This window comes from Artemia franciscana, chromosome 3, assembly GCF_032884065.1.
Source record: "Artemia franciscana chromosome 3, ASM3288406v1, whole genome shotgun sequence".
NCBI lineage: Eukaryota > Metazoa > Arthropoda > Branchiopoda > Anostraca > Artemiidae > Artemia > Artemia franciscana.
In genome coordinates, this window is record NC_088865.1 from 53,015,985 (window position 1) to 53,035,281 (window position 19,297).

General features: G+C 37.6%; 1 protein-coding gene across 4 annotated transcripts in view; it reads left to right on the forward strand.

The window, feature by feature from the left end:
- Window positions 1–7,858: 7,858 nt before the first annotated feature.
- Window positions 7,859–19,297, forward strand: part of LOC136025404 (protein D2-like) — a 29,766-nt gene continuing 18,327 nt past the window's right edge. Inside the window, exon 1 of one of the 4 annotated variants that reach the window (XM_065701416.1) lies at window positions 7,859–7,895. Coding sequence is in view for 2 of the 4 variants with exons in the window: in XM_065701414.1 (XP_065557486.1) it covers window positions 7,921–8,119 (199 nt within the window). In the remaining 2 variants the exon portion in view is untranslated. Of the gene's footprint in view, window positions 8,120–19,297 lie in introns of all 4 variants that reach the window. The other 3 variants (XM_065701417.1, XM_065701415.1, XM_065701414.1) reach the window with 3 other exon arrangements.

The window sequence follows — 19,297 nt, forward strand, 5'->3', positions numbered from 1 at the left end:
CTATGACGGTTAAAATTTTCTCAAACTAAGTAGCATAAAATGTGGCAAGCGTCATCTGCAACACTTTACTTGTTCTGTTGCCATCGGCATATCTTCGAGGAAGCCGCGCTGACGATGGTATTGTCTATGATCCCCCTCCAACCAAGAGTAGAATTCTTCGTTAGTCATGGGACAATCATTGTCTTCTTGTCCACAAATTGATTGCTTGGCCATACTGACAGATGTCGTTACTTGACCAGGGAGTTCACTCTCGTTGCTCAAGGATTGTTTGATGACAGTCACCGTGGCTTTCATCAAGTTGCATGCACTGACGATATCCAGCTCTACTGCTTGAGATTCGCGAATCAGGACGTTTGTTCGAGAAAGTAATGCCCTCATGAACATCAGCTGTGCTATGAATTCAAATCTAGTAATGGCACTAAGAAGCCCGTTGGACTTCGACTTGGTGTCTGTATCAAGGGTGTCTGAATTTGCCATGTCTTTCAGCAGACCAACAAGTTCTGTTGGAAAACTCTAATAAACTTCAAGCGACTCCGAACTTACAGATCACCTTGTTTCTGACATTCCCTTTAGATGAAGCTTGCCTTTAACTTCTTCTACAACTTTGCGGTACAGATTGAGGCACTTGGATCCCCCGGTGAAAAATTATAGGTTTGCTGCAAGACACCAAACATGTTACGGGTCAAGGAGCTTGATTCACAGCAATGCTCCATTATAATGCTCCCTCTGTGGGAGAGGCATCTGAGGTACGGACTATTTCTTTCCAGCTTCTTGGAAATGTGATCCTGTGTTCCCTCAAAACACCCACTCATGTTGCTGGCAAAATCATAGCATTGAAATGCCTGTTTTTCTTCATTGATACCAAGATTCCTCATAACTTGTAGAATTTCTTCGGAAAGATCGACTCCTTTCTTCGACTCAGAATCAACGACGGTGAGTAAGCGCTCTTTCGCGGCTTCTTCAACATCAATATATCGGATACCTACAGCTAAACGTTCTTCGTGGCTGACAGTCGGTGTTCCGTCTGCAAACACTGCAAAGAAGTGAGCTTCATGGACTTCTGCTACGATTCTCTGAACCAGCTCTGTTCCAACAATGGCAATCAATTCGTTTTGACTCCATCCCGACAGATAGCTGGTGACATGTGGCTTGATCTTCTAAATCATCCATTGATTCATTTCATTTTTATGCCTTGAAAGCAGCTTGTCTAGCTCAATGTAGTTGCCCCCATCATGACCTTTGCCGCGAAACGCAAGACCTTGTTTACCTAGCGTGGTGGTGATGTCGAGCCACATGCGTATGATGCGACGTCCTCTCTCCTTTTTTTCTGACTCTATATCCCTTCTGAATTTCTCCGTGTCATCTAAGTAGGGCAAAGACTTGTCTCTTGCTACAAAAGAAATGAGATCACCAACAGAAGCTTTATGGCCATTTGCTTGGAAATGAGTGACGAACATTTAGGCTTAACCCCCTTGCTACGCATCTTATGCCAGTTTCTAGTTCCGGCAACGAAAGCCGCATCTTTGTTTTTGTATTCGCATCCAGGTCCAGTTGGGAACAAGAAACACACGAAACAGGAGGCCAAATTCTTTTCCATACTATACTCTAAGAGCGGGTACTCATTATACCAGTTTTTAACGAGGCGAAGTTAGTCTTTGGAACTCTGTGCTTGGATTACCTCGTTTACTAGGAAGTTGAGATTTGGCTGAAAAGGTGTCATCTAAGTAGGGCAAAGACTTGTCTCTTGCTACAAAAGAAATGAGATCACCAACAGAAGCTTTATGGCCATTTGCTTGGAAATGAGTGACGAACATTTAGGCTTAACCCCCTTGCTACGCATCTTATGCCAGTTTCTAGTTCCGGCAACGAAAGCCGCATCTTTGTTCTTGTATTCGCATCCAGGTCCAGTTGGGAACAAGAAACAGACGAAACAGGAGGCCAAATTCTTTTCCATACTATACTCTAAGAGCGGGTACTCATTATACCAGTTTTTAACGAGGCGAAGTTAGTCTTTGGAACTCTGTGCTTGGATTACCTCGTTTACTAGGAAGTTGAGATTTGGCTGAAAAGGTCCTAGCTCAATAAGTTTCAGCTTTTCAGAGTCGGAATGTTGTTCTTTCCTCAACCCAGGATCATCCTCGATTCTTATAATTCCAACCCGATATAGAATTTCGGCCTCTGACTCGACCGATCCACTTCCCTTTCCTTTTTGAGTAATCAATTTCTCAGACTGACTAACAAGTCTATTTCCGTATTCAGTATACGATCGTCCGATGTCTAATGCCTGTATTGCAGCATCCAACTCGGTTGTAACGGAATCTGATCTAGCTGCAAGTGTCAATTTTTGTGTTGCCTCCGTACCTTCAATAATACAAGAAAGAAGAGCGAAGATATTGCTGATTCCTATCGTCTCTTCCAGGTCAGTTTATGGATTACGGGCTCCTCCTCTTTCAACAGAATCCACAGTAACAGTTAGCGGATCACACGTAGCTCCAGTTGTTTCGGCCATATTTTCTTCTACTGAGGTTGCTGCATTTGAAGCGGATGAACCAGGACGAACTTTTTCAAACGATGTCTACAAAATTACATTGATTGTTTCACAGTCCTAAGCCACTGGCTTAGCCTACGTTGCACAAAAGTTTCGACCGAATCAGTTCTAATTCAGTCACAAAGGGTGTAGCCGTATAGGGATGCACCTATCTTGACGTTTAAGGCAGCCATGCCAGTATCATTCACATCTACTCTTTTGTCAGCCCCTGCCCCATTGTGTTTTATTCTGTCACCAAATTCTCATGTTCATGTGGATAGTTTGAATCTCGTCATATTTTCCATTAACGTTCATATTTTCAAGAAAAATATCTTTTCACGATCAAGGACCGAAGCCCTGAGACCTCCGAAATCTGGCAATAAACGACATCAAATTTATCAGACGTTTCTTCCAAAGGCCATAGACAATTTTATATTACGCTGTTTCGTACATTAAAAACAAGAAAGAAATAACCACGAAACAGTTCAGACCGATATCAACTAACACTTTTTGTGAATAGAAGCCATATGTAAACATAGACAGACATGTTCTACTTGCAGCTGTTTGTTGTCCAAAATAAGTGATGCCTAAAATCTGTGTCTTTTCCTTACACATCTGAAAGTCCCGCTAAAGAACCACATTAAAATCACCAGACCGTAATCCCTCTACGCAGCTTATTTGAAATGCTTCATCCACGTTAAGCAGAAGCTTTCACGTGAAAATAGGCTAAGAAAACTTCTACACGATGTAAGATAAATGTCCGTGTGCTCCTGTGTGGGCAAGTCTCTAGCATCGCCTGTTTCTGCAGTAAATTCCTGTTCCGGCTTCCCGAGTTAATTCTAAAAAAGGGCTCCGAGAAAGATTAGTATAGCTTGAACATATTCCATATCCAGTCTGCCCTTTCTGGGAATTCCAGTTCTACATCAAATTATCATTCTTTTTCCCTACCTGGTAATCTTGATACTCCTTAATTTTAGTATTTAATTCGCCGTAGTTACGTACAACTGAAATTGTCTTGGAAGGCGATAACTACATCTTTAGGGAAAAATATATTTTTCAGCTCTGTTTGACGATAAGATTTACCCACAATTAGTTAATCGGATAAGTTTGTGACAGCTAGTCTATGGGTTTAATGGCCAAATTTTGGGAGGTTTGCCTCCCTAACTGTTACGTGTATAATTATACTTACAACAAGAGCGCGAGGAGGCTGCGACTCTGAAGCACTAAAACAAGAAGCACCGCTAAAGACTGATTCAATGCTTTTTGCAGCATTAAATTGACTCAATATTGCATCTTGCTGTTCAAGATCACTTTCACCCACCACGGATTCTTTTGGGGTTTTCTGCGGGCCACCTGGCCAGAGCCGTTTCGGAATGTCAAACAGTGTCGTCTTTTGTACTTTCTTTGGCTTAATCTTCACCTCAATTCCGTTTTTCAGTTCTTCGGAATGATGCTTTTGCAAGTGGGTAGCTCTATAATCTGAGTCAAATTCAAAATATCGCTCATCTTTCTTTTTTTCCTTGCACACTTCACAAACAAGCCTCGTCCTGGTTATGGCTCTTTTTCCTTGTCCTCTGAACATTTTCCCTTATCGAAGCGCAACACAATACAATGCACCAGACTTTCGTATCTTATAGTTCTATACCCAATGTCGCACTAATTCAAAATCACACTTACTTTGTCATTTTGGAACTTGATATTGTTGGTGGCCTAATTTGAGCTTCCCTCGTTCACAATATACCAGTTTGGTTTCCTAGCGAAATAGTATTTCCTGTATTAGGAATCAACATCCAGAATTTGCTTAGGGTTGTATATGGATCGGACAATATTTTCTTTATAATTTAGAATAAGAACGAATATAATTAATGTATTATTTACCACGAGATCTTCGGCTGCATCGGTTTCATCCTCGATTCTGTATTTCTGACATTCCGAATTGCTGTAATTTCCGGTCAGCTGTTTTTTTAAGGTTTAAAACAGAGATGGCTGCCGGGATTCGCCCGCTTTTAATTATGTGTTTGTTGGCACTAATGGTGTGGTGGTATGTATGTTTTTTTGTATGCTTTCCCGATGAAAGTTTTCAGGATTAGCTTCATTTTGTGTTTGCTATTGGTGGTCTGTGCCAACAGACCCGTAAACTTTCGAGTGTTATCCAGCGAAAGTTGACAAACTTTTGTTTCTTATATGCTTTAAAGAATTTGTTTTAATCTGTATTTGTTGGTGCTCTGTGCCGACGGACTAGTAAACTTTCGATCGTTGTCCGACAAAAGTTGACAAACTTTCGTTTCGTATATGCTTTAAAGAATTTGCTTTAATCTGTGGTTGTTGGCTCTCTGTGCCAACAGACAAGTAAACTTTCAAGCACTACCCAACGAAAGCTTACAGAATTAGCTTTTTTATGGGTTTGTTGGCGCTCTATGCCGACGGACTAGTAAACTTTTGAGCATTGCCCGACGAAATATGAAAAAAGTTGGTTTATTATGTGCTTGTCGACACTACGCACCGACAATCTATTGAACTTTAGTCGGGCTTCGCCCGACGAAAGTGTATTTTTAAGACCTTTAGGGGGAAAATCTCCCCTCCCCCCATAGTGACGCCCCTGGGCACAAAACTGTGTTGAATCTGATGATGTGATTTTTATTAAGGTTCCTTGAATTTTTAGAGGGTGTTTCCTCTTTTTCGCAAATCATGCAAACTTTTGCAGGCTCGTAGCTTTTGATGGGTAAAATTAAACTTAATGAAATTTATGTATCTGGAATCAGCATAAAAAGTTAATTCTTTTGATGCATGTATTGTTGCCAAAATTTCATTTTTTAGAGTTACGGTTACGATTCGGCAGAGTCGGTTCTCACAGTTTGTTGCCACGAACTGTTTGATATTTTAAGCTACTGGGTAAATATATATTACATGAATGTTCCACTTTATATTCGATTCAATTAACCCACTAACATTTTACCAGGTTTAGGTTTCAAACTATATTTGAGAGTGTGAAGTTCTTTTTAGAGTTACGCTTACGATTCGGCCGAGTCGGTTCTCATTGTTTGTTGCCACAAACTGTTTGATATTTGTAAGCTACTCGGTAAATATATATTTCATGAATGTTCTGCTTTATATTCAATTCACGTAACCCCCTACCATTTTACTAGGTTTTGGCTTTAGGCTATATTTGAGAATGTGAAGTTCTTTTTGAATGAATTAAATAAAAAAAGGTTTTTCAACTGAAAGTAACGAACAGCATTAAAACTTGAAACGAACAGAAATTATTAGGCATATGAGGTGGTTTACTCCTCCTCAGCATCTCACTCTTTAGGCTAAAGATTTTCAGTATGTAAAAAAAAGTTTCGTATTGTTCTAATTAAATGAACATAATGTTTCAGGAGTCCTAATTAAAGAGTTGAAGCAGAATTCAAAGTTTAGGGTAAAGAGCGAGGTTTTGAGGAAGAGCAACCCCGTCATATGCGTAATAATTTCTGTTCGTTTCAAGTTTTAATGTTGCTCCTTACTTTCAGTTGAAAAACTTTTTTTATTTGAATTCTGATCGTTTTTTAAATAATGCCAGGAAATTTTGCTACACTTCCATGGATAAATCCTTCCTCTCCACGTACTTATTGTCTAGACAATTAAATCCTGGTGAAAATTCACCAGTATTGGTAATTAAAGTTAAGTGTAAGTAAATTTAATCACTTACACTTAACATGTTCACGTGTAAAACTGAATTGGCAAAGAGAAAGCCAGACATAACAAGAATTTCGTACAGGCAATCCGGTAAATTCCCACAGTGTAAAATTTCCCTGAAAATTTTGATCGGACAATTTTGAGAAAAGAGTGGCGTGGGAAGAGGGGCAAAGTTGCCCTCTGATTTTTCGGTAGCTTAAAAAGCACACTAAAACTTTTAATTTCAGTTTGAATGAGCCCTCTCCCAATTATCTAGTATTGCTGGGTGGATACGATCACCCTTGGGAAAAAAAGAAAAAAAAAGTTTTTCCCGAGCTTGAATTTTTTTTCCTCCCAACTAGTATGTTTGTGATTTATTAGAAAATGGTGTATTAAGCTGAAACTATAATAATAAGAATAATTTATTTTAGACCCACTTGAAACAGTGGAGTATAAGACAAACACACAGAAAAAAAAACAACAACTTGTGATAACACATTAAATTACTGTAGAAAACATTTTAGAAGACCATGAAAAGGGTTAATAGTAAAATGTATCGAGTCGGATAGTTTCTGGTGTAGCACTTTAAGTTTATTGAATAAAAATCAGTGCAGGAGGAAGGAATATTGAACTAGACAGGAAAGGCGCAATGTAAATGCTATTACTATTACTACTGCTATTACTAGTACCACTCTCAACGCTCCTACTATTACTTCTATTACTGCTTCTACTACTACTCCTTTTATTATTCCTACTACTGCTACTGCTAGTACTACTACTACTATTGCTAATGCTAATGCGAAGGGTATTAAGTAAAACTTTCAGGGAATAGTGAAATCAATGTATGTAGGTAGTCAAAATGGCACATCAGCAATACCCAAAGATATACTTAAAGTAATAAGAAGAATCTTTAGTGGAATTTTCAGGGGCATCTTGAACTGAATATGCTACAGAATTTGAATTAAATCAAAGTAGTGTAAGTGCATCCAAGTAATAGTAAAAAAAAATTGTTAAAGGCAGGGAAAAATCACATTTCGAGCCCTTAAAAAGCTAAAAGGACTCACAACAGTCCTTAGTAAATTAGTAACCAAAAGTTTAAAAAATGTGTTTCTAAAAAAAACGGCAAATGAAAATATACAGCTGATTCAAGAAAAGTAATTATTTTTTAAACTAATCTTAATAGTAAAGTATTAGTATAAAAACAAATTGGCACAGTTTTTTTTAAAGCGACAAACTTCGACGTCATTTTCAAAGGGTTTTAGGCTCTTTTGAAAAAAATTTGCACATTTGTTTTCAAAATAAAATTTTACTGTTAAGACTAAGGAAAATAAAAATTGCCATTTCTGAGTGAGGTGTGATTGGCGATTTTTAACACTAGGCCTTTTGTTTAGAAACATGTTTGTAAACTGTGTTGGTTACAATGGACTGTTTTATCTTTTGCGGCACCATTAAAGACTCACAATGTAATTTCACCCCCAAAGTGATTATTGAACAATGAAAGAGCATAAAAAGGCATCAGTTGATTCATTCATTTTCATTCTAGCTATGTTTTGATGTCAACTACGAATTTATCAAACTAAAATGTTGAATTACAAGATAGTTTGGACAAAATTTGTGGTAACAATTCCTGATAAGCCGCAGTTTTGCAAGCTAATAGATGGCAGTATATATTAATTAGCCATTTCATCACCATCATTCAATTTGGCATAAGCAAGTATTTGAATTTTTTTTTTCTGGCAATGGTTTCTACAGGGAATGTCCTAAACCTGACTCGGACCGTGGGGTTACTAAGTAAACGATCTTTCATTCCCTCTATTGCGACTAATGGTCGGTGGAGGGTACTAGGCCATGTAAATACCATCAGAAATCTGTCAGTTACCCCTGGGAGACATTCTTTGGGAACTTATCAGCTTTCAATGTGGTTGCCTAATAAAAACAGTGAGTATGTAAATGTTTGATAATTGATAGCATTCAACGGTAAAATTCTAGTTAATTGACTTCTTGCTATCTCTGAAAAGGGTTAGGTTAGGAAAATGAAACTTTCAGGGATGAATCTAGCCTACAGGTTAAAGTATGTCCCAGGAAGGTATTTTGAAGTACCTACCTCCACTCCCTCTCCTTCTAGAGGGCCCTGACCTTTGATGACCTTCAAAAATATGTGTTATAAAAGTGAAACCTTGCAAAATAGATCTTCTGCTTAATTGAAGTACAACAAAATTGTTTTCAGCTTCATAACTTTGTTCAATTCCATTCTATAAGGTTTTAAAGATATCTTCTTCTTATGTTTATGAGGTCTGTGGATCAGTATGATGTCCATTCACCTCTTAGACATTACAGGAAAAACTTCACTGATTATTGAAAGCTTCTGGCAATATTCCTAGAAAAAAATCTGCTGGTTGACAACAAGCAACGTGTTGTTAGTAGGCTAATAATGGCGTCTTTTCAGGATTGATATCATCAACCTATAAATAATAGCTGCTAAGTCATGTGATAGGGAGCAATTGATGAGAGCATCAAAAGTTAAGGGGATCTTTAATTGATGGCAATAATTCCTCAGTCTCCTGGGATGCAATCAAATAGCACATGTTGAGCGTTTTCCATTGTCTGACAGCATTTTCTACATAGTGGGGTGTGGTGGATTCCCCATTTAAAAAGTTCAGTGTTAAGTAAAATTGTTCCACTTTTTAACTTATAGGCTAGTAGATCATATTAAAATCCTTAGACTTGAAAGGAGGATACAAAAATTACTGGTAAGTAATATTTGTTCTAGCTCTAACAACATGTCTGTAATTCTTTGTTCTCAAATTTCTTGCCAGAGGGATCTCAGCAGCTTTATTTGCCAAATTATCTGCCATTTCATTATATTTGATTTCTTTATGACTAGGAATGTGAAGGAATGAAATACCACATCCCATCAAAAACAGATATCCAATTAGGCATATATTTTTCAGGTCACAATCATCAGCTTGATAATTTATCTTGTTGAGAAGATGAATTGATGAAAGGGAATCTGACAGGAACAAGACATTTCTTGAAGAGGTCCCAAGCTTACTTAAAGCATCTAATACAAGTCAAACTGCAAATAATTCAGCCAAAAGTACTGATGAATTAATTCGAAGGGGGCAAAAATATTCAGGTTTAGATCAGGGATACAGGCAGCTGCCCCAGCTTTAGAATCTTCATCAGTGTAAACATGCATATAACTGGGCAAATGTGTATTCACATAATTTTAAAAAATTATCTTGACTTCCTTTGCTGAATAGCAGGATTTATTCTTTTTTAGCATACTCATGTGACACTCAATATGGTCCATCTCCCATGGTGGGGAATCCACAAAGGGAAAAGTATCCATCCACTGAGAAGACCACTCTGGAACCTCCTTTAGAAAAAGATTCCAGGTAGATGATACCAAAATCATAGAGGGTGTGTTATGAAAGACTTTCTGGTATACATAATGTTGATCACCATATGCTTGTATTCTGGTGAAATATCTTCTTCTCTGAAGTAAAGCTCTTTCTTCCAAAGAGGGGATCCCTGACAGGTTTCTCATTTTAATTATTGGAGTATGCTTATGAAATCCCATAGCAATACAGATTGCAGAATTTTGCAATGACTCCAACATGTTAAAAATCTGTGGCAAGCTATTAGCAAAAAATTGAATACCATATTCCATTTTTGCCCTTATATAAACTTTATAAAAATCTATCATTGTTTTAGGTGATGAACCCCATTTCAAATTAGCAAGTTGTTTAAGTAGGGTCAGTTTCTGGATTATATTCTTCTTGAGTGATTTGATGTGATCATGCCATATTAGTTTGGAATCAAAAACAATTCCCAATAACTTCACTGAAGATTCATAGTTTATAGTAGAGTTATTCACAACTATATTTGGTATGGTTGAATGTCTCTGTCTGGTAAATAGGATTGCTTTGGTTTTGGAAGTGGAGATAGACAAACCTAATGCTTCTGAGAAGCAAGAGATTATGTGGATATCTTGTTGAAGATCTTTGACTAAATCAGTGACATTTCTGCTTGATTTCCAGATTACTAGGTCATCTGCATAGAGCCCAAATGATGCATGTTTTAATTGAAACTCAGATATATATATAGATTAAACAGTATAGGACTAAGGATGGCTCCCTGGGATAAGCCTTCTTTAATAGGGTGCTTGTGGCTCCTACAATTACCAATTTGGACAACAAATGTTCTATTATTTAGAAAATCATAGATCAGGTTAACAATGCCAATAGGAAAGTCAAGATTCGTTAATACCTCCAGCAATTTTTGGTGAATGACATTACCATAGGCATCAGCCCAATCAAAAAGTATGGCGATGGTTGAATGCCTTTGGTTAAATGAGTTGGATACATCATTTTCAAGGCAAGCAACATTGTCCAGTGAGCAGTGCCCTTTTCTGAATCCTGTTTATTCAGGGGGGTAGAGGTTGTTAACTCCTACAAACCATTCAACCCTATTTAAAATCAGTTGTTCCAGGATTTTTCCTATTGTTGTTAACATTGAAATTGGCCTGTAGGATTTAATATTGTTTGAAGGCTGGCCAGGCCTAAGAATGGGATTGACTATAGCTTTTTTCCAAGATCTAGGAATTTTGTGACGGGCCCATATATGATTGTAAATGTGCAAAAGTGCATATTTAAATAAATCTGGCGTTTTTGTAATCCAATTTATATGGATATCATTGTGTCCAGGAGTTGATTTTGGATTGCTAAGGCTGATGGCTTGCTTCATTTCTTCAAACAGGAAGGGCTTTTCAAGAGAAAGTTTATGTGAGCAGGATTTTGGCAGAACACAAAAGGGAGGTTGTCTTAGGGACTGTCTTGCAATGTCTTTTTTACAATGCTCTGCAAACAGTTCAGTTTTCTCTTTGTCACTAAGAATATATCTATTATTAACACATATATCATATTTCCTATCATCAATAGGTTTATTGTAACGATTCAGTTGGCTGATATAATTGTGGACTTTTGTTAAGGCTGTTTGGGAGTCAATCTGGGAGCAGAACCTATCCCATGCTATCTTTTTGGACTTTCTGCATATTCTTTTGAGCTTTGCTATTGCATGTTTATGCTCAAGATGTGTGGTAGGTGAGGGATGTTTCTGAAAATGCTTTCTGGCTTTTTTTCTAGTTTGTTTTGCTAATTAACAGTTATCATCCCACCATGTCTTAGGCAGCCTCTTAAGATTTAGCTTTTTCTTATTACAGTATTTTGGAATGGCTGCATCAGCAGCAGCAACTAACCATGATGATAATTTCTCAACTTTTTTATCTATATCTACCTTAAATTACCTTAAATCGCAGCTTGGAGCGATATAAGGATTATCCATCCTTGTGATGCTCCATGAGAAAAAAAAGAATTCGTTTGGTGTAGATTGTGGCTGTTAGATTAGACTCTTGTGGAGGACTCTGCAGCTTCCCAATTGTAAAGGAACTCCTGGCAGAGCCATTCCCTATCAAGGTGGGACTTGAACATGTCAATTGAAGTAGCAGAAACTGTTTCTTCAGAGAGCTGGTTCCACATATTGATGATTCTTTGGCTGAAGAAGTGGCTTCTATGTCTACTCGTGGAACGCTGCATGGAGAGCTTCAAAGAATGTCCTCTAGTACCAGAATGCAAGGGCTGTGCAAAGAGACCGGGAAGGGTATTTTTAGAGAGGATTTTTTTGGTTAAAATAATGTCACCCCTTTTCCATCGGTATGTCAGCGTCGGCAGCTTCAAACGACATAGTCTTTCTTTGTATGGAAATTTATTCATGTTGGTAACCATCTTAGTGGCACGACGCTGGACATCCTCAAGCAACTTCCTATCTTTTTTGAAGAAAGGGGCTGCCAATGACATTCCAACCTCCAGGCGTGGACGTACAAGCGCCTTATATAACTTCATAAGAACTCTAGGGTGTTGGCTGGAGATGGTTCTTTTTATGATACCAAGGGTTTTATTTGCAGAAGATGAAACAGACTTAGCATGGCTGCTAAACTTTAATTGGTGATCTACAATAACCCCAAGATCTCTTTCATCAGAAACAGCAGAAAGGAAGTTGTCTTGAAGGAGATACTTATGATGCTTGTTATTTTTGCCAAAATGAATTACATGGCATTTGTCAACATTGAAAGTCAGAAGCCACATGTTAGCCCATCTTTCTAGACTATCAAGATCTGTTTGAATTGATTGCTGGTCAGAGGGAGTAGCTGCTTTTCCAACTAGTTTTGAGTCATCAGCGTAAAGGGTAATAAGATTTGAAAGAAGGGTGGGTAATTTGTTAACAGAAGTTGAAAAGTGTTTTGGGCCAAGAATAGTGCCCTGGGGCACGCCACTTAATACAGTTGTGGGAGAAGAGAAATGAGGAGTTCCTTGCAAATCAAAAACTCTGACACTCTGTGATCTTTCAGAAAGGAAGCCCATAATCCACTGTACAGCACCTTTGTTGACACCTGCAGCCCTCAATTTGATTATGAGGAATTCATGACAAACTTTGTCGAATGCTTTGGACAGATCAAGAAGAATCATGTCGACAGAAAAAACCTCATCAAGCAGTGTAGTCACTAATTCATATGTTTGGATAAGGTTAGTGTCCACAGATCTACCAGATCTGAAACCATGTTGTGATGTGGAAAGGATATTATTGACCTCAAGATGTTCAATTAGAGCTTTATTAACAAATCTCTCAAGCACCTTAACAACTGCAGAGGTGATGCTTATGGGACGGTAATTCTCTGCTCAGTCTCTTCGTCCCTTTTTATGGATCAGGGTTATATAAGATGTTTTCCAATCATGCGGTAGTTCCCCATTTTGAAGAGATAACCGGAATAGCATGCACAGGGGGTAGCTGAGAGCTTTCCAACACTCCCTAAGAAGACGTGGATGAACACCATCTGGTCCCTTTGACTTATTTACATCAAGCTTCTCAAGGCTATTGAAAACCATTAATTCACCTACTGACAGATCAGGCATAGGGAAAAGCACTTCATACAATGGAGGATCTGGTGAGGAGGTGCCTGAATTTTGGGTAAAGGCAGAAGCAAATTGTGCATTTAGAATGTCAGCCTTATCTATTGGAGATGAGTGTAATACACTGTGGTCAACAAGGTCAGGAATAGTATGATGATTTGGGTTTTTAGAAGAGACATGTCTCCAAAAAGATTTTGGGTTTAACTTGATCTCAGAAGCCAAATTTTCCTTGTAGGCAGATTTCAGTTTTTTTTACAGAATCTGTTACACGATTCCGTACTGCCTTATAAAATGACAGGGTCTCCAGGTTCCTCTTCTTTATATACCGTTTCCAAGCTCTAGATTTCTGGTTAATCAGCTTCTTAACTTCCTTAGTGAGGAAGGGAAGTGTTTTGGGCTGTTTCCTAAAAATAACCCTGGAATGTTTCTTTTCAAGAGCAAGAAGAGTTTTTTTGAAATTTAGCCACGACTCATTGATGTCACTGGTTATAAGCATTGACCAGTTTGCAGATGAAAGTTCCTGCTGTATTGCCTCATAGTCGGTGAAAGTCTGAGGACGACTATTTAGGGACAGCACAGACAGAATAACTAGGTGGTCACTACTAGCAATTGTCAGTAAATAATTATTACAAATGAGGGAATCAGTATCATGCAAGATGATAATTTCTCAACTTTTTTATCTATATCTAGTAGGTTATATACCTCTGAGTAATCAAAAGATACAAGTATATCTTGGAAAAGTGGCCAGTTTGCTTTTTTGGTATTATACTTTGGCTTGGGATTTGTGGACATAACTTGTGTGCTGCTTAATGAAGTAAGAATGGCTATATGATCTGTTTGCAGTTCAGGGACCTTTGTAATATTAAACATTGCATTAAGATATGTGGGGCCAATCTGGAGATCAATTGTGGACAAACTATTATTACAAGAATCAAATCTGGTCTGGAAGTTATAAGGAGTAAACAAAGAGAGATTAGTATCATTTATCAGAAGTTGTTCTATACTTTCTCCAGCCTTATTTTCATAGGTAGTTACTTCCCATAATGGACTGTGAGCATTAAAATCACCAAGTATAAGAGTTTTTCCTCCAACTGTTTCTTTCTCAAGAATATTAAGGATATCTGTTTCACCTCATGGGTTATAAAAGGATTTGATTTTTATATGTTTACCATTATTTAAGTTGATAGATACTCCAATCACATCTATTTCAAAATCGTAGCAAACTGTAGGCAAAGGGAAATGGATAATATTACTATCTATAAAAATTGCTACACCACCGCCTTTCCTGTTTGTACCCCAGTCTTTACGATAGCACTTATAACCAGGCAGGGTAATCTTTTTTAGTCTATGTAGATTAGTTTCTTGGAGACACACAATATTAACATTGTTCTGTGTTATGTAATCAGATAAGTCCACTAGTTTCATTGTATTAATTGATGCACAATTCCACTGGAGTATCTTTAAAGGGACAGAAATATCATTAGTCATGTATTTCTGTGAGACAATGGAGAGCCTGACATTGGTTGAGGATACTAATAACCTCACTATCTGCTTCTTCAACAACAGATTTAGAAAAATAGTGTACAGCTATTTCTCTCAGAATGGTGGCCTTCAGATGTTTTGGTATATCTATTTGGGAAATAAAGGTGACTGAGATCAGGTACTGTATCAGCTTGGATAGAGCAATATGATCTTTGGCAGATATTGCAGAATCAGGCAGTACACTAGGCATGGGGGCATTGTTACTTTTTTGAGGCTTGGAGTCATTATTTTTAGATTTGTTACTTCTTCCTGAAGGGGTGAAATTTAAATCAGCCAGAAGAGATTTAGGGCTAGTCAATGGAGATGCAATACTACTTGTTGAGGATCTTTGCTGTGGTGTACTAATTATGCTAGGGGCCCACTTCCATGGAAGAGTCTTAGTACTTTCCTTTAAAGTAGGAATGTTTTCCTTGAGAATATTGCTGTATGATTTTGCAACTATTCCCACTGGTAGGTTTTCTTTCCTGGAAATTTTCAAAACTTTATGCCTTTCCAAATATTTGGGGTATGCTCTTTTGTCAAATGAGTTGTGATCTCCTTTACAATTGGCGCACTTAGGCTTAGAACCACAGGATTGGTGTGAGTGCTCTTCAAGACAAATATTACATTGGGTAATATTTATTATTGGGCAGTGCATTTGATGCACTGTATAGGCTTTTCTTGGTATAATCTAAATGGCTTTGGCTGGCCAAAGAGGAAAATTTTTTCTACCATTGTTGACAGAGGTAAAATTAACCAGACACTTTTGCTCAATACAAGTCTAGCTTCATTTGGCCTATCCAGTCGGAAGGCCTCCAGCACTGGTATTTCTTCACCTTTGGAGTTCATTAGCCCTTCTTTAAGATCTGCTAGTGGGATTTCAGGGGGGACATTGTAAATCACAATTTTCTGTTGTTGTCCTGTTTGTAATGTTGATTTTAAACTAGCTATGACATATATGTTATTGATGCAGCTAATTTCTAGGGCTTTTTTGTTGTCTTTACCATCCAGTAACAAAACATCTAGGACTCCATCTCTTGTAATATTTGCAATAAAGTTGCATTTCAATGTTTTGTAAAGGTACATCCTGATATTTAAAATTTCTTTAGTTGTGAACATCTCTGATTTGTTAGTTGGGGTGAAATGCACAAGAGGTTTGGGTAGAGGGGATCTTGTAGCTTGTTTCAGGTTGATTCTCAGTAATTCTGGCTTAGGGGTAATTTCAGGAGGGGTATTGGAGATTTTCTTTCTCTTTCTGCTTTCAACTAGCTGAAAATCATCATTGGAGTCTGATTGACTTCTAGTACAAGGTGAAACATCTTCAACAGCTAATATTGTGGCTGTACTATCATCATGACTGGCTTAATCATCATCAGAGGGATGTACATCCCCCCAGGGCTGGCCCACTTCCAGAAGGGGGCCAGGCACATCTAGTTTTGACATTCAGTCAAGGAAGGCAAAAGGAGAGTAAACTATGTACAAGGCACTATAACTTATATATATAGAGCTAGAAAATACTCGACCAAAAGGGATATTCAGTCAGCTTCTTCCTCCCTGTACTACAAGATTTATGAAATTTCTCATAGTACAATGATTGGAAGCACGTGTTAAAGATATGCAAATACATCTCCTAAATTTTGAAAAAAAACATTGATATGGCTAAAAATTCTACTCAAATAACAGGAATTGCAGTTTTAGAAGTAAAGGCAGAGAAAAAGCAACTAGTAACTGAAAATTTAGGTAAAATGTTGTTTTGTCAAAATTTCAATAGGTATAGACCTGTCAAGTAGGCGAATTTTAGGGCCCTTTAGAGGGAGAAGGATTGGAGGTGGGCACTTTAAAATTACCTTCCCGGGACATACTTTAGCCTGTAGACCCATCCCTGAAAGTTTCATTTTCCTAACCTAATCCCTTTCTGAGATAGCAAGAAGTCAATTAACTAGAATTTTACCATTAAAGGTAAATGTCCAATGAATTAGGCTTAATACTTGCACAGTAAGCCTAAAAACAATGGTATGCCTATAATTCTAGTTTAGATTGCCTACTTCTTGCTATCTTGAAGAGAGGTTGGGTTGGTATTTGCCTAGATAGCTACCTAGAGATAAGGAAACGTTAAGGAAACAAATTTTACTTCGTAATGTACAGAATAATCAGAGTTAACATGTTTTGCATGCATCCTTGCTACACTTTACCTGCAAACCCCCTATTGTGCAAATATATAGCCCAAATTATTTAGTTTATATCTTCAGAAAACAGTTCTTGCTGTAGAATATGCATAATAATCATAGTTAATATCATTTGCATCCAGCTCTGCTACACTTTACCCTCCCCCCCCTTCTGATTTGCAAATATCCTATACAGCCCAAATTGTATATTTTGTATCTATTCTCAGTATGTGTCACAGTTGTTTCAACCCCAAGTACCTGTAAATTGAATCAACTGTGGTGAAACAAAAACAAAATAAAAATAACAGGTGGTAGGCTATCATGCTTTAAAAAATATATAGACCTAATTTGGGTTATAGGCTATATTTGCACATTATGGGGGGGGGGGTAAAGCATAAAGAGACTACATGCAAAATGTGTTAGCTATGATTATTCTTCATATTATAAAGTAAGAATTGTTTTCTTAACATGTTTCCTTATCTCCAAGTAGCTATATAAACAGTTACGGTAAAACTCTAGTTGAGTGACTTCTTGCTATCTCAGAACAGGGTTAGGTTAGGAAAATGAAACTTTCAGGGATGGGTCTACAGGCTAAAGTATAAAGGGGTAAAGCATAAAGAGACTGCATGCAAAATGTGTTAGCTATGATTATTCTGCATATTATAAAGTAAGAATTGTTTTCTTAACATGTTTCCTTATCTCCACGTAGCTATATAAGCAGTTATGGTAAAATTCTAGTTGAGTGACTTCTTGCTATCTCAGAATGGGGTTAGGCTAGGAAAATGAAACTTTCAGGGATGGGTCTACAGGCTAAAGTATATTCCATGAAGGTATTTTAAAGTACCCATCTCTACTTCTTCTCCCTCAGAGAGCCCTGAAATTTGCCTACATGACAGGTCTATACCTGTAGAAATTTTGACAAAACAACATTTTACCTTAGTTTTAAATTACCAGTTGCTTTTTCTGTGCCTTTAGTTCTGAAAATGCAATGCCTGTTGTTTGAGTAGAATTCTGAGCCATATCAATGTTTTTTTTCTTCAAAATTTGGGAAATGTATTTGCATATCTTTAAAACCTCATAAATTGGGATTGAGCAAAGTTGTGAAGCTGAAAACAATTTTGCTGTACTTCATTCAAGCAGAAGATCTATTTTGCAAGGTTTCACTTTTACAACACATATTTTTTATAGCACATATTTTTAAAGGTCATCAAATGTCTGGATCCTCTAGAGGGAGAGGGAGTGGAGGTAGGTTCTTCAAAATACCTTCCTGGGACATACTTTAGCCTGTAGATCCATCCCTGAAAGTTTCATTTTTCTAACCTAACCCCTTTCCTAGATAGCAAGAAGTCACTAAACAAGAATTTTACTGCAGTTAGTTTTAGCTTAAGAAAATGAAACTTTCAGTAATGATTAGTAAAGCTTTAGTTTCAGCACAAGCTGTATAAACTGGAAACTATGCTACAAAGCAGAATAGTTTCCATACTATAGCACTTAGAAATGTTAATTCTAGAAATACATCCTTCTTTTAGCTTTCTAAAATCTCCCTTCAACAAACTAAATTACCTTAAATTGCAGTTTGGAGCAATCTAAGGATTTTTCCTTGTAGAAACTCCAGAGTTGATAATACATAACACATAGTTGAATAAATACACTTTGTATTTACTAGTGGTTTGATGTTGCTAATTTGAGTGCTTCCCAGTTATACTTCCATTCTTTTTTTGACCATTCATTGTCAAGATGGTTCTTAAAGCTGTCTGTGGTTTGGGCAGCAATGGTATCTGGCAGTAATTTGTTCTAGAGGTTGGCAACACAGTTGGTAAGAAAATGGGCATGTTGCTGCTTCTAGGAGAAATGCCTGGATAACTGCAAGTTATGTCCCCTTGTATGAGAGTCCTGAGATGCCAGAGGAAGAAGATCAGGAACTGCCTTTGAATTAATAAGTTTATGAACCAGAATGGCATCACCCCATCTTCTTCTGTAAACCAGAGTTAGGAGTTTCAGCTTGCATAGCCTTGTAGGGTAAGGGAGCTCATGCAGTCCACTCACCATCTTAGTGGCTCTTCTCTGGACATCTTCAAGAATTTTAACTTCTTTTTTGAAAAAAAGGGGGGGGGGTGCAAGGACCATGCCTGTCCCAAGCCTTGGCCAAACAAGTCCTCTATACAAAAGGTTCAGAATTTTAGGAGAATGGGAGGAAATTGTTCTTTTTATGAGCCCTAGTGATGAGCTAGCTGATGCTTCTGCCTTCTCTGCATGAGTGCTATATTTAAGATGATTGTTGAGAATTACTCCTAGGTCACATTCTTCCAATACTGGAGAAAGGAGCTGACCATAAAGAGAGTAAGTTGTAATGATATTCTTGTGCCCAAAGTGTAAAACATGACATTTTGACACATTGAAAGTGAGTAGCCAAGATTTCGCCCACACGCTAAGGAGATCAATGTTTATTTGAAGTTGGGAAG